General features: G+C 43.2%; 1 protein-coding gene across 1 annotated transcript in view; it reads right to left on the bottom strand.

Moving 5' to 3' along the window:
• Nucleotides 1-5,621, bottom strand: part of DDAH1 (dimethylarginine dimethylaminohydrolase 1) — a 97,598-nt gene extending 91,977 nt beyond the window's left edge. Inside the window, exon 1 of the mRNA XM_048862115.2 lies at nt 5,178-5,621. Within this exon, the coding sequence (XP_048718072.2) occupies nt 5,178-5,501 (324 nt within the window). The 5' untranslated portion in view covers nt 5,502-5,621. The remainder of the gene's footprint in view (nt 1-5,177) is intronic.
• Nucleotides 5,622-13,128: the final 7,507 nt, after the last annotated feature.

Below are 13,128 nucleotides of genomic sequence, written 5' to 3'. Positions count from 1 at the left end.
TTCATGATGCAATACCCTGGATTTTTTTATGTTTACTTATTTTTCAAATACACAAAATTAAGGAATTCACAGTGGATGTTCCAGCCATTAGAGCCAATAAGTGTAGAATATGGGGTTTTCCTTCTCTTGCTTTTTATTTATAAGCACCTATGGACCATTCACTTGATGAACTCAAGTAAATCTGTACCTGCTGAACTGTTGCAAAGTAGATCTTAACATATTCATGATTTATTTGAGAACTGGTTTCTTAGGAATTAACTGTGTCAACCTGCATTAGAATAATCAAAACTGATTTTAGACACAGTAGACATCATTAAATAATTTTTTCAGTATAAATATACCTGAGCTTCACCCCTTTCTGCATCTCTCCTACATACAATTCTCCATTAGAGAAAAATGTCTCTGTAAGTAGGGTTGGGATATGAATGGGACTGGGTATGGATTTCCTTTCTATTTATCATTTCATAGTTTAATTTAGAGCTTTCAAAAATCCGTTTGAACAAGTATGTATTGCACATATACAAATACCGATGAGTTTGATTCTACCTTTCCAAATATAGTGAAAGGTAATGGTGCTCTGTTTGAGCATGGTTTCAACAAGAGAACTGTACATAAATACAGCTGGATTTTATATTACTACAAAGCAGACAATTTATCTAACTGAAGGATAATTTGTTAGCATATGCAGCCCCTCCAGAATAGTTCTTTTTAATTTTTGAGCATGCTTGTCCCATTTGGGGTTATGCATTCTTGTGGTTTTTGGTTAATGAGAAAGTTAAATATTTTATCACCTGGCTGGCATTTGTAATAGCCAACATATAATTAATTTCACTCTGTTAGTTCACTGCTTGCATTATCAGGAGCAGAAAAAAAGGTATCAAGGGCCCAGATCTGCCCAGATTTTGCTCCAACTCCCCACATAAACATTTCCTCCCAATACAGACCACCCTGTCTTCTTTCCCAGATCCCCTCCACATGAGCCTCTCTTTCACTGCCTCCTCAGCCTCGGGCTGTCCAGCTCATCCACCCACCTTCAAAGTCCCAGCCCAATTAGTGTTCGGAAACAAATTTCTTTAAAAACCACCTCCTCTCTTCTCATTTTATAGCTGAGTCCATGCTCTTTACCTGCTCCTTAGTCCTTGCTCTATGGACCACATAAAGTGAAGAAAAAAAATCCATAAATACCCCCATTTAGTTATACTGCTACATCCTACCCCTGTCAGATCCCTCTGCATCAGCACAAGATGGGACCCAAGGGTGAGCCAGATACTCATTCCTTGCCCCAGATCTGCCTACAGCCTTCTCTTGAGCTGAGTGAGCCCCACCTCCTGCCAGTGCCATCAGTAGCAATCAGTTGTGTAGCAGGAGCCTTCTACCTCCTGCCTGTCTCCCACAGGCTGCTGACGCATTTTGCATTGGCCCCCTTGTTGAATCTTTATATTACAAGCTTCTGGACTCCTTCTGAGCACAGACCTGGATCCAGACTTAATCTGTCCATTTATTACAACTCATAACATAGTGTTGGCAATTCTATAGCTGAGGGAGAGATGACTCCTCTATTCTAAGGTTAGCATGGTCCCTTACATTCACACAGAGCAGTGGTTTTCAACTCAGGGTATGCGTAGCTCTGGGGGTATGCAGATGGCTTCTGGGGGTACATCAACTCATCTAGACATTTGCCTACTCTTACAACAGGCTACATAAAAAGCACTAGTGAAGTCAGTACAAATTAAAATTTCATACAATGACTTGTTGATACTGCTCTATATACAAATGTAAGTACAATATTTATACTTCAATTGATTTATTTTACAATGATATGGTAAAAGTGAGGAAGTAAGCACTTTGTCAGTAATAGTGTGCTGCAACACTTCTGGTATGTCTAATATTGTAAGCAAGTACTTTTTAAGTGAGGTGAAACTTGTGGGTACGTAAGACAAATCAGACTCCTGAAATGGGTACAGTAGTCTGAAAAGGTTGAGACCCACTGACATCGAGCTCCACTGAAGTTGCCAGGACTCTACATGGGCATAATCAATCATGCCAGCAGGTAATGGTATACGTTCAGTGAAAAAACTCCCTTGAAGTCTGGTTGAGAAACAGCTGCATTTGAAAGTAACATACTGCACCCACATACTACTTTAATGTCATTACCTTTTCAAGCACATATCTGGCTGCACTCTTCCAAATACATGCCCGTGCATGTTCTTGAATGAGAGATTTGTGCAATTTCTAAGACAGTTGCACTATTTGACAAGACACATTGAAAACAACCTTTTAATTCATTTTTTTAAAAGAGAAAACTAAATGTAAAGAATCTAGGTAAATGGCACATTTACTTATTTCCTGAAGGCCCAGCTAGCAGCTTCAAAGAAACAAGTAAATGCTGTATGCTAGCAGCTTCAAAGAAACAAGTAAAAACCCAGCCCTACCCCACAGCTCATCTGTGAATATGGATTGTGAAAAGAGCAGTGAGGGTAAACAAACAGAGAAAAAGGGAGGGGAATTGGAATGAGGAAGATAAGTATAGAATAAAGATTATGTGAATACACAGTAATTCCCAACTTCGCGCTTCTGTAACTTGGGGGATGGGGGTACATTTTATTCCCTACCTCCGTCTGACTTACTAGAGGCAAGATGACAGAAATGTGTTTAAGATGTATTTGAATGCAGAGAGGGAGGTGGTTTGATGAACAGGTTTGAAGTGTCAAACATAAAGACTGGAATTTCAGAGCAAACGTCACTATAGCAGTAACTCAGCCACTTGCACCTACTTGTTAAATGCCGGAGTCTGCATTCCTTGTGCCCAAGATTTTCCACTGATTTCTACCACACAGAAATCATAGGTGCACCATGAATGCACAACTGGGTTTAAGGCATTCATGTTAAAATTATATGTATTGACACAAATAACTCATATGCACACAAAGGGCTGGGGAAAGGTGACCATGTGCATCTTTGTTCTGAATGTCCTGACATGTGAGAGATTAAGATACACTTAATGCTTTACCAAAAGAATTTTATTCTGAATATATCAGAACTATTACTAATTTGCACCAATAACTGAAGACCCATTATGAATTACTGAACTCTGCAGGTTAATAAATACTACAAATTAAAACTGAAAAGACAAACAATGAGTCTAAGTTTACATTGTAGTAGCATCAGTTATTGATAACTATTCAAAACACACTAGTAAATATAATGCAGAAATAATAAAAACTCTTAACGTGAACCTCCCTACATTCTATGACGTTTTTACTGAGGAACGGCAAGAGCAAGCAACAAAAATGTTGTGCAGATTTATACAGTGTGCTGTTTAAAACACTTCTACTAAGACAAAGTATTAATTATTTGTAACAGTGAATTATTCTTCCATGACAGATCTTTGTTATTGTATTATCTAACTGCCTGATTTCTCTTAGCTGCTAATCTGCTTCAGACTTTTCCCAGCTCATCCTCTGCTGGCTGCTTTTATTTCATTTTCTGGTTGGCTGATCTTTCCCTGCTTGTCTGAACTGAATGCAAAGGTGCTTCCTGACATGAGCCACTTCTGCCCTGGGCATAGGGTACATTAGTAGCCTGAAACTGGGAGGAGTGTTAGTAGATATCTTCTTATATAAAAAGGGGAGAAATACTATTTAATTAATACATTGTTGAAGGACTCCAAGTGAAGATGTGACTTAGAACAGTCAGAAACACATATGAAGATGTGGGGGGGTGCTATTGCAGCTTAATGAAGAAGAAAACATCGAAGCCTACTTAAATTATTGAATCCCAAGCGTCCAAGACACCTAGAATCCCTAGAGGCACACTATTTTAAAAAGTGTTGCACAGTAAGTTCAAATACTCTCTGACTGTGGCAATGGCTTTTTAGTCAATTTATATTTAAAGGTATTTGAGAAACTAAACTGACCACACATTTTAAAAGTGTACTTAACGCTAGTCTACACAGGCACTGATCACCACAAAGTCTACACCCAGGAAAGATATTAAATATCTGCACTCAAAACTGCAACATAGTGCTCATACAACCTGCTGAGTTAATATAATGAACACTTTAATATACTATATTGATATATTAATCTGTTATAGGGACATATGTCACACTAAATTATGTAGGTGTGCATTTTTGTTTGTTCATATGTGAAAAACACACAAATCCACACACACCATCTTTCAGTGTTTTAAAGGAGTAATGCACATTCAATAGAAATGTCAGTGAAACGGAATAAATTCAATGTTGTTTCGATCCAGCTTCTCTAACATAAGAGTGAATTTAGATTTTTCTACATCTACACATGTATTAGATTCACACTGAGCCTTGTGCAGTGTTGCACATATACCAGGAGTTAACTGGTTTTAACACTGTTGTACCATCTCCCTGGATTGTGTTTAAACTTACAAAGAACTGCTGTGATTTACTATAAAGGGCTTCAGTGTGTCTTAAAACACACCAGAGTGATATATTTCGTGCAACAAAATGACTGACATCCAGACATGTGTGTTAAGCACAACTACTGTAGTTGCAAAAGAAAAAGGATGAGAACCGTTTTTCAGACTAATCAATCTGAAGTCACCATTACAGCATTGCCAGGACAACAAGAACATACATCTGGATTTATTTTCTTTCTGATACAAATTGTAGGTGATTCACTGCACGACTGAGAATTAGGTCAGACGTGTTCTTCCCAAGCTGTGGCTATTGTGCTAAGAATGGGAAAGCTTCTCCCGTAAGGGCTCAGGTTGGAGTTCATTGTGGGAAAGGGAGACTGCAAGTGCACTGAGCATCTTCTGACTCTCCTTTCCCATCATGCCACCAACCTGCCACGCCTTACAGCACAGCACTCTGTATACACTGCTGCCTTCCCGGAACAGCTGTTCCTTGCAAACATTTCCCACGGAGATCTTCGGTTTAATTCCGTGCATTTGCATTTTCACCGGCTCGGTCTCCATGAAGTTAAAATAAAACGTCACAGAGCAAGTCCGGCCAGTAAATGACCCAGCCTGGGTTTCTGCGGGCAATGGGCTCTAGCCCCGCCCGGGAAGTTACAGAGATCTTAGCAGAGACCCGCGTGGGGACTTGGGGGAAGGGAGCAGCAGGTAGGCCACACGGTCTGGATCCCCCCCCCCGTGCTCAGCGAGCCTCCCTCCCCCGCTCGCCCTGCAGCTGGTACCTCCTTTCTCCTGCTGGGGGCCCCCGGCCGGGTGATCAGGGCGGTCTCCTCGCACACCACGGCCACGTCCTCCACGAAGACACAGTCGGGCAGGCTCTCGTCGGCCGGCAGCTCCAGCACCTGCAGCCCCAGCTTGTTCTTGAGCACCGCGACGTAGAGCTGGTGCTCCCGCTCGGCCCGGGCGAAGTCCACCTCCGGGCCCTTCTCCATCCGCAGCGCGTGCTGGCTCAGCGACTCGGGCAGAGCCCGCACCACGACGTGGCTGCACAGCCCCAGGCTCGAGCCGCCGCCGCCGCCGCTGCTGCTGCTGCTCAGCTCGGCCATGCTGGGAGGCGAGTAGCAGGCACCGCCGCGCGCTCACTGCACAGCAACCGGGCCCCGCGCCCGCCTCTGTCCCCGTGGGGTAGGGCTCACGCCGCTCTGCCTGAATAGGCAGCCCACCATTGGTGCGGTTCCAAGGGAGTTCCCATTGGCTGGCTGCTTGGATCGAAGCACCTGATTGGTCCGTTTTGGCAGAACCCTTTACCTAGTTTCTGGGCTGCAAGGTCGGCTGGGGGAGGAGCCCTAGGACCTGTTCCTGGAAGGGTGGGGGGAACTGGAGGAGAGCGCTCCGCGGGCTGCCCTTGCGAGTGCTCCGCGCTGCACCGCTTGGAGCTCGCTGGCTGCAGAGTGTGTGGCGGGAGGAGGATGGGCCAGGTGCCCAGCCCCTCATTCACTGGGACTTCGCTGTATTTGGATTCTTCTGAAAGCACGTAGGCCACCTTCTGAACCTGTGGGCCAGTGCCTACCGGATGGCTCCCCTGCAAGTGAGGGTGGCAGGGAGAGGAGGAGGTGGAGGTTCTTTATGCCCTTCCTCCCTTCCCCATCGTGCACCTGTGTAAGGACCAGGTGTATGCACTGCATCCTCAATGTGCAGGGATGGGAGAGGGCTCTTCAGCTCTAAACCTTTTTTTGGTAGTGAGGTGGCCACTCAACAGAATTTGGTTCCAGATGCAAATCCAAACTTTCCCTGGAGCTGAGGAGGGGGGATATTTAGGGCCATCTCGAATTTTGTGTTGCTAATAACTTTCCAAGAGCAGTTTCTTAGGCCAGGCCTACACTATAAACTTACATCTGTATAACTAGCTTGCTCAGGGGTGTGAAAAATCCACACCATCGAGTGACAGAGTTATACCAACCTAAGCCTGATGTAGACAGCTCTGTGTCAACAGGAGGGCTTCTCCTCTCAACATAGCTACTGCCTCTTTTAGAGGTGGATTAACTATGCCGACAGGAGAAGCTCTCTGGTTGGCATAGTAGCATCTGCACTAAAGCACTATAGTGGCACAGCTGCAGTTTTTAAAGTATAGTCCTGCCCATCCCAGCACTGTATTTTGTTAAAGGAAGTTATGTTTGAAAACAAAATGAGGACAGGTGAAGTGTGGTACCTTCAACTTGTATAATACATTCATTCAAAATAGTTGTACAAAAGTGACAAAGCATCTCTCTCTCTCACACACTCTCTCTCTCACACACACACATTTAGTTCTTGACACTTTTTCCTCTCTCAAAACTTCCATGAAATGGCCTGCCCTGTTTTATGTAAAAACATGAAAAAACCCAGTTTTGCATGTACTCAAGGAAAATTTACTTTCAACTGACAGAAGTTTCACACTTTTCAGAAATGTGATACTCTTGCCCATATGTGGTCCTGTTTCAGAGAAATATCCGGTAAACATTCAGTTTTTGAGTTAGGTTTTGTTGTATGGTTGGGTTTTTTTAAACGCAAAAGAAGGCTATTTTTGAAATTTTTAAACTCAAAGCTGAAGGGTTAATGTTTAGCTATTCCACCTGGAAGCAGGCGGGGCACACCCTGACTGTTTCGTAGAAGCAATGCACACATTGCTCTATCCAAGGACAAGGGCTAGATATGAACCATGAGAACTTGATTGTTTGGACAGCAATTGTGGGAGGCTTTCTTAGCCTGGGCTCAAGGCCTGAGAACCAGGATTGTAGTAGATAGGGGATGGTAACTAAGTATATGAATTAACGTCATACATTCCTTTGTGTAGCAGTGTGTAATGCTTAGGGGGAGAAATATAATAAAAGGAGAAGGTGGAAGGCGGGGGGGCAGAACGGCCCATCTCAGCTGACCAGCCTGTTTGCTTGCATAAAGCTGTGTTCTGTCTCATCACTGAACCGCCACAACTGGCGCCCAACGTGGGGCCCTCAGCACTCACCTCGCCCGGCAAGGGTTTCAGACGCGTCACTTATCCGCTTCGCGGATCCTGGTGAGTATTTTTCATTGTGGCAAGTATGGGAAGCTCCCTCTCTGCTTTGCAAGTGCAACACCGCAATGAGCTGCAGTATTTGCTGCGTAAGGCTCAGCATGACTGCCCGGCTCGAGCACTTACTCTCCTGCTACAGGAGGTGCGTGGTATCCTGAAGCCGGAAGCCTTAAGCTAGCAGACTGGGAGCGATTGGGCCAGACATTGCACAAAGAGCCTCGGGCGCCCGTGCAGGCTTTACATGCCTGGCACCTCTGCCGCGATGTGGTACAGCGTGTTGCCTCCGACAGGCCCTCCCTCGCGAGGCTGGTGATCTCACCACCCCCGTCTGCTCCTGCAGCCATCCCCCCTCCTGGCGATGCGACACAGCGTGTCGCCTCGGAAAGGCCCTCTCCAGCACCAACAGAGGGGCTGCCGATCCCGCCGCCCCCGTTCGCTCCTGCAGCCATCCCTCCCCCTGCTTCGCCCCCAGTGCCTCTATTACCACCGCCTCCCTGGCCTTCCCCACCGGAGCCGGTGTGTGATCACCCTCCCCCCGTGGGGCCCCCCGGAGGGTCATCTGCATCTGCTCAGAAGCTTTCGCTGGTGCAACAAATGGTTCACGCGGCGAAAGCTCGATCAGATCTTACAGCGGAGGAGCTGGCTGATCTGGTCTCCGTTTGCCCGGTGACCTGGCAGAATGATGACCAGGGCAACCCCGTGGGCACCTGGACCACTTTGCCATACTCGGTGGTTAGAGAGGTAAAGAAAGCAATTCGTGAATTTGGCCTGACTAGCACCTTTGTGCGTGGTCTCATTGAAGGGATGGGTACTGGGTACTCCCTAATCCCTGAGGATTGGAAAACGCTGCTGCGCATGATGTTATCACCTAGTCAGTATGTTATTTGGCTTAGTGAGTATCGGCAGATGGCAGAACGCCAAGCTCAGGTACATAGAGAGCGCGGTATCATTTATGAGCATTTGGCAGGGGAGGGCCCGTTTGCTACTTTTGAGATGCAGTCTCAACTCCCTCAGGCTGTCTTCCCCATTATTTCCACCTGTGCCCAGCATGCTTTCAAGAAGGTCCCGGATTCAGGCAAGCCTACCAAAAGCTTTGTCAGTATCCGTCAGGGTGCCTCAGAGTCCTTTTTGGATTTTACCAACAGATTGCAGGAGGCTATCCTCCGACAGGTGGATAACACTGAGGCAGCTCACGAGCTCCTGTTAAAATTGGCAGTTGAAAATGCAAACGAGGATTGCCGCCGTGCTCTCCAGGCAGCGCAAGCCTCTGGTATTTTAGACCGCGTTGCCCCCCGAGTCGACAACGACGGGACGGAAACGGAGGAGGCGTAGCGTCCCAAGCCAGCCCGTGACATGGGGAGCAGTAAAAGCATTGGTCGCCGCGGCTCAACGAAGACTGGCAGCAGATCAACAGCCAGAGACTCCTGAGACTTTGTTTGTGGCGATTCTTGCCCAAATCACTGCTAATTCTGTGATGATTGTGTGCCTTTTGTGCCTGCTATTTCCTGTAGGGGTTGGCTCGGAAGCGCCTCCCCCGTTATAAGCCCGAATGACATATAACATATGGGAAAGATTGGCTTCAATAGCAAATGTTACCTGTGCGCGTGTAGTTAATTGTACTAGTATAAAGGTGCCCTTAGGCTGTCGAAAAATTTCTCAACCCCTTTTAAATTGTTCCCATGCTGTTAATGTTTTATATAATTATGGCCATATCATCCTACCATCAGGATGGGTTTTTACTTGCGGTTCACGCACCTTTAATTATATTCCTGCAAATGTAAGTGATGGCACCCTTTGCTGTTTTAGTAGAATGATATTTATATTGCCTTTTGCTGGTGACAATTGTAGTAAAAGAAGTGTACCCCTTTTAGATGATTATATTGCAGATGTTGAGCTTTTGGTTATTTTGTGTTTGTAATCATTGGGCTTATTTTTTGCTGCTGCTGTGTACAATGTATTCTTTCCTTGTTAAGATTTTGTAAAATTTTGCCCTGGAAAGCTCCCCAGGTTATGTCCTTGTCTGTCTGGGAGTTAAATAGCATGACAAAACAAATTGACGGCTACCATGAGATGGCCAAATATTAATAAATAAAAAACGGGGAGATGAAGGGTTAATGTTTAGCTATTCCACCTGGAAGCAGGCGGGGCACACCCTGACTGTTTCGTAGAAGCAATGCACACATTGCTCTATCCAAGGACAAGGGCTAGATATGAACCATGAGAACTTGATTGTTTGGACAGCAATTGTGGGAGGCTTTCTTAGCCTGGGCTCAAGGCCTGAGAACCAGGATTGTAGTAGATAGGGGATGGTAACTAAGTATATGAATTAACGTCATACATTCCTTTGTGTAGCAGTGTGTAATGCTTAGGGGGAGAAATATAATAAAAGGAGAAGGTGGAAGGCGGGGGGGCAGAACGGCCCATCTCAGCTGACCAGCCTGTTTGCTTGCATAAAGCTGTGTTCTGTCTCATCACTGAACCGCCACACAAAGCAAAACTTGAGGTTTTCACATTGGTTTAGCATTTTAATACACTGGTATTAGAAACAATGGTATATTCATTTGAAAATCATATACTATACATGTATAATGTCATTATCTACCAATTATTTACCAGAATGGGGCCAGACTCTGTACCATGAAACCAATGGGAGTTTTGCCATTGATTTCAGTGGGAGCAGGGACATAATAAGGCTTAAGGCCAATGGGGCAATGGAGCTAATTCCAGGATCAGATGCCAAGTAATCTTAGTACATTGAGATAAACAGCAAACGTGAAATCCTGGCTCCATGGAAATCTGTGGCAAAACTTTGAATTGACTTCAGTTTTATTTCCAATAAATTCAGGAGTACTTACTTGGATATCTGATCATTTCAATTTACAATTATTCAAATAACCACAAGGGCACTTGGATAGCCAAATCATTCATATAACTGTACCTGCAAGTCTTTGGCTTCATGTTAACGAACATCTAATTTGAGGTATTGTAGAAAGGTGACTTACCTCTGGCAAGATGCACAGCTCTGACAGTTTCCCCACACTAGGCCATAGTCTCCCTCTGGTGGTAGGGTAGTTTGGTTGGACGACTAAGGTACTCCAGGGCAGCATGAGCTCCAAATAGAAGTCCAAAGGAAATTGAAAACAAACTATCAAATCTCCAAGTCTTTTTACTGGGTCACTGTCCTCCCTTGAGGGCCTGTCTGACTTCTCCCCCTTCTGCACTACAGCATCTTTTCTCTTCATTGCAGGGATTTCCACTTCCATGAGGTAGCAGCAAGTGGGAGTCCAGTCCCTCCCTCTACTCCAGTCTCCAGCCCAAGGACCAAAACTGTGAAGCAACTGTCCACTCAAAGAAAGACCCACCCTACTTCACTTTTCCCTCAGCCATTTTTTTGCTTTGGAATGTCTCCTCCTAGGCCTTATCCAGCATCATCAGCCAAGTATTTCCCAGGTTCCTTCCCTGGTCATTGCAATGACCACATGTATGTAGTATTTGAATAGCTACATAAATATGGGTATTAAATGTATTTTCAGTATACAAAAAGGCAAATAATCTCTGTTATTTAGGAGAATGACAAACTATTGAGGATCTTGAAGATAGAATTGGAAGTGGTGGTTCAACACACACATAAAATTTGATGATTCTACATTTATCAAAGCATCGTTTTTTATTTTTATCATTATAAATCATAGTTTTGGCCAATGACACACACTTTGGGGGAGGGGGTGCATGATTTTAGCCAGAAGAAGAAATGGTAAGATTAGTCAATAATTAGGATAAATTATAGGTTCCATAATAAGAAATAGCATGTGTTGAAAATAGTGGTCTCACAATCACTGAATAGAGTAGTTCTAATCATTTTAGATTTTCAAATAGTCAAAATATATAATTTATTTATGAACTGTTACTTTTTTTTTAACTCTTATTAAAAATTACAGGAATATGGGATATTAGGTGATGCTGCCATCATGTGCACTTATTATATGATAGAATAATGTGGTTTTCCTGTAGTAATTATCACTGACATGGGATGACCTCAGATGGACAATAGAATTTATAGGTCTACATATCATAAACTTATGATAGTGCTGTATGGAAGGACTAAATATATATAAATTGTTTCTAACAGCTTTTGTATGCCATTCTGTTTCTAAGGGAGGGAGGCTGTTTATGGACAGAGGTCCTTATGCAAAGAATACAATGCACTTTGAACCAGTAGCACTGTGGATAAACACAGACAAATGGAGTTTATCCACTTCTCATTTGGGGACTGTGGAGTTTAGTTTAGGTTAGTTTACCCACTTCTTTTTTACCACTACACCACTGCTTTGAACATACAAAATATTATATACGGACACAAAGTTATAGAAACAAAGTATTGAATATGCTATAAACCAAAATGCTACATGTAGTTATTTAAAGGTACAGGTGCAGTTTAAACGTAAATCAAAGCTAGCTTTTTGAGGTTAATATTTTTGTAACCATGACATGTCATTAACAGTGTCTATGAACAGATGCAGTAGGAGCAAAATTGTGCATATTTATGGTAAGGGTAGCAAAAATTATTTAGTTTACATATAAATTAACAGTACACACAGAAATTACACAGTCTGATTAGTGTAATGTTAAAATTCATCATAATAGCATATGCAGTCATCAAAAAGCTACAGGGTCAACTATAATCATCTTCATTCTTTCCAGATTCATGGAGTATATTTATTTCATCGCTTTATGGATTACATTATTACAGATACTTTGTGTTTTCCAAATATAGTGAGTTCAAACAGGTGCTAGTGGAAGTCAGTAGAGATGCCATCTGCTAGCCAGAAAAGAAAGAGATGTCACAAGGAAAGTATCCTAAATGAATTCAGCAACAAATAAAAACAAAAACAAAAAACACCACCATTCTAACAGGGACCAGTTTAGAAGGTACTATGCACAAAATTTAAACAACATGAAAATTGGTAGCTAGAAAGAGAAAATAGAGGAAACACACTGTATGTTCACATAGAAAAGTATACATATTCATTGACACCACAATGCATCTGATGAAGTGAGCTGTAGCTCACGAAAGCTTATGCTCTAATAAACTGGTTAGTCTCTAAGGTGCCACAAGTACTCTTTTTCTTTTTGCGAATACAGACTAACACAGCTGCTACTCTGAAAATTGACACCACAGTGACTTATCTGACAGTGCCAATGAGAAAGTCAGAAGAGGGACAGAAGAAAGTTGAATTACAGGAATGTATTTGTGAAAGCATGTGTGAATAGGTCAGTCACTTTCAAAAGAAAGCAGTAGCTTTGAAAAAAGATATATTATTTTAAAGGTTTGTCAGAACAGAAAAAATCAACAAGAAACAAAGTAAAAATCGATCACTTTGACAAAATCACTCGGCATATTAGCCAGATTTTTGAGCCATGGCATTACATTCAAAAAAGAACCGATAATTTTGGCAGAAGATGGTTACATACTAGAGATTCTGAAACTTATTTCTGGGATGAGTCATGTAGCATAAATAAAGCATGTTTTATCACAAATATTTCTTTGGCATGTTACGTCATCTTTGTGAGTCAATGAGGACTCAGAATTTATGCCAAAAATCAGGCAACGCCCCTGTACTGCACTATGTAATTGAAGACCACAGTTGTTCACTGCTATTGAACAATTTGCATGACAGTAACAA

This window comes from Caretta caretta, chromosome 8 (genome assembly GCF_965140235.1).
Source record: "Caretta caretta isolate rCarCar2 chromosome 8, rCarCar1.hap1, whole genome shotgun sequence".
NCBI lineage: Eukaryota > Metazoa > Chordata > Testudines > Cheloniidae > Caretta > Caretta caretta.
The sequence above is the reverse complement of the archived record's forward strand: the minus strand, read 5'-3'. Positions and strand labels throughout refer to the sequence as shown.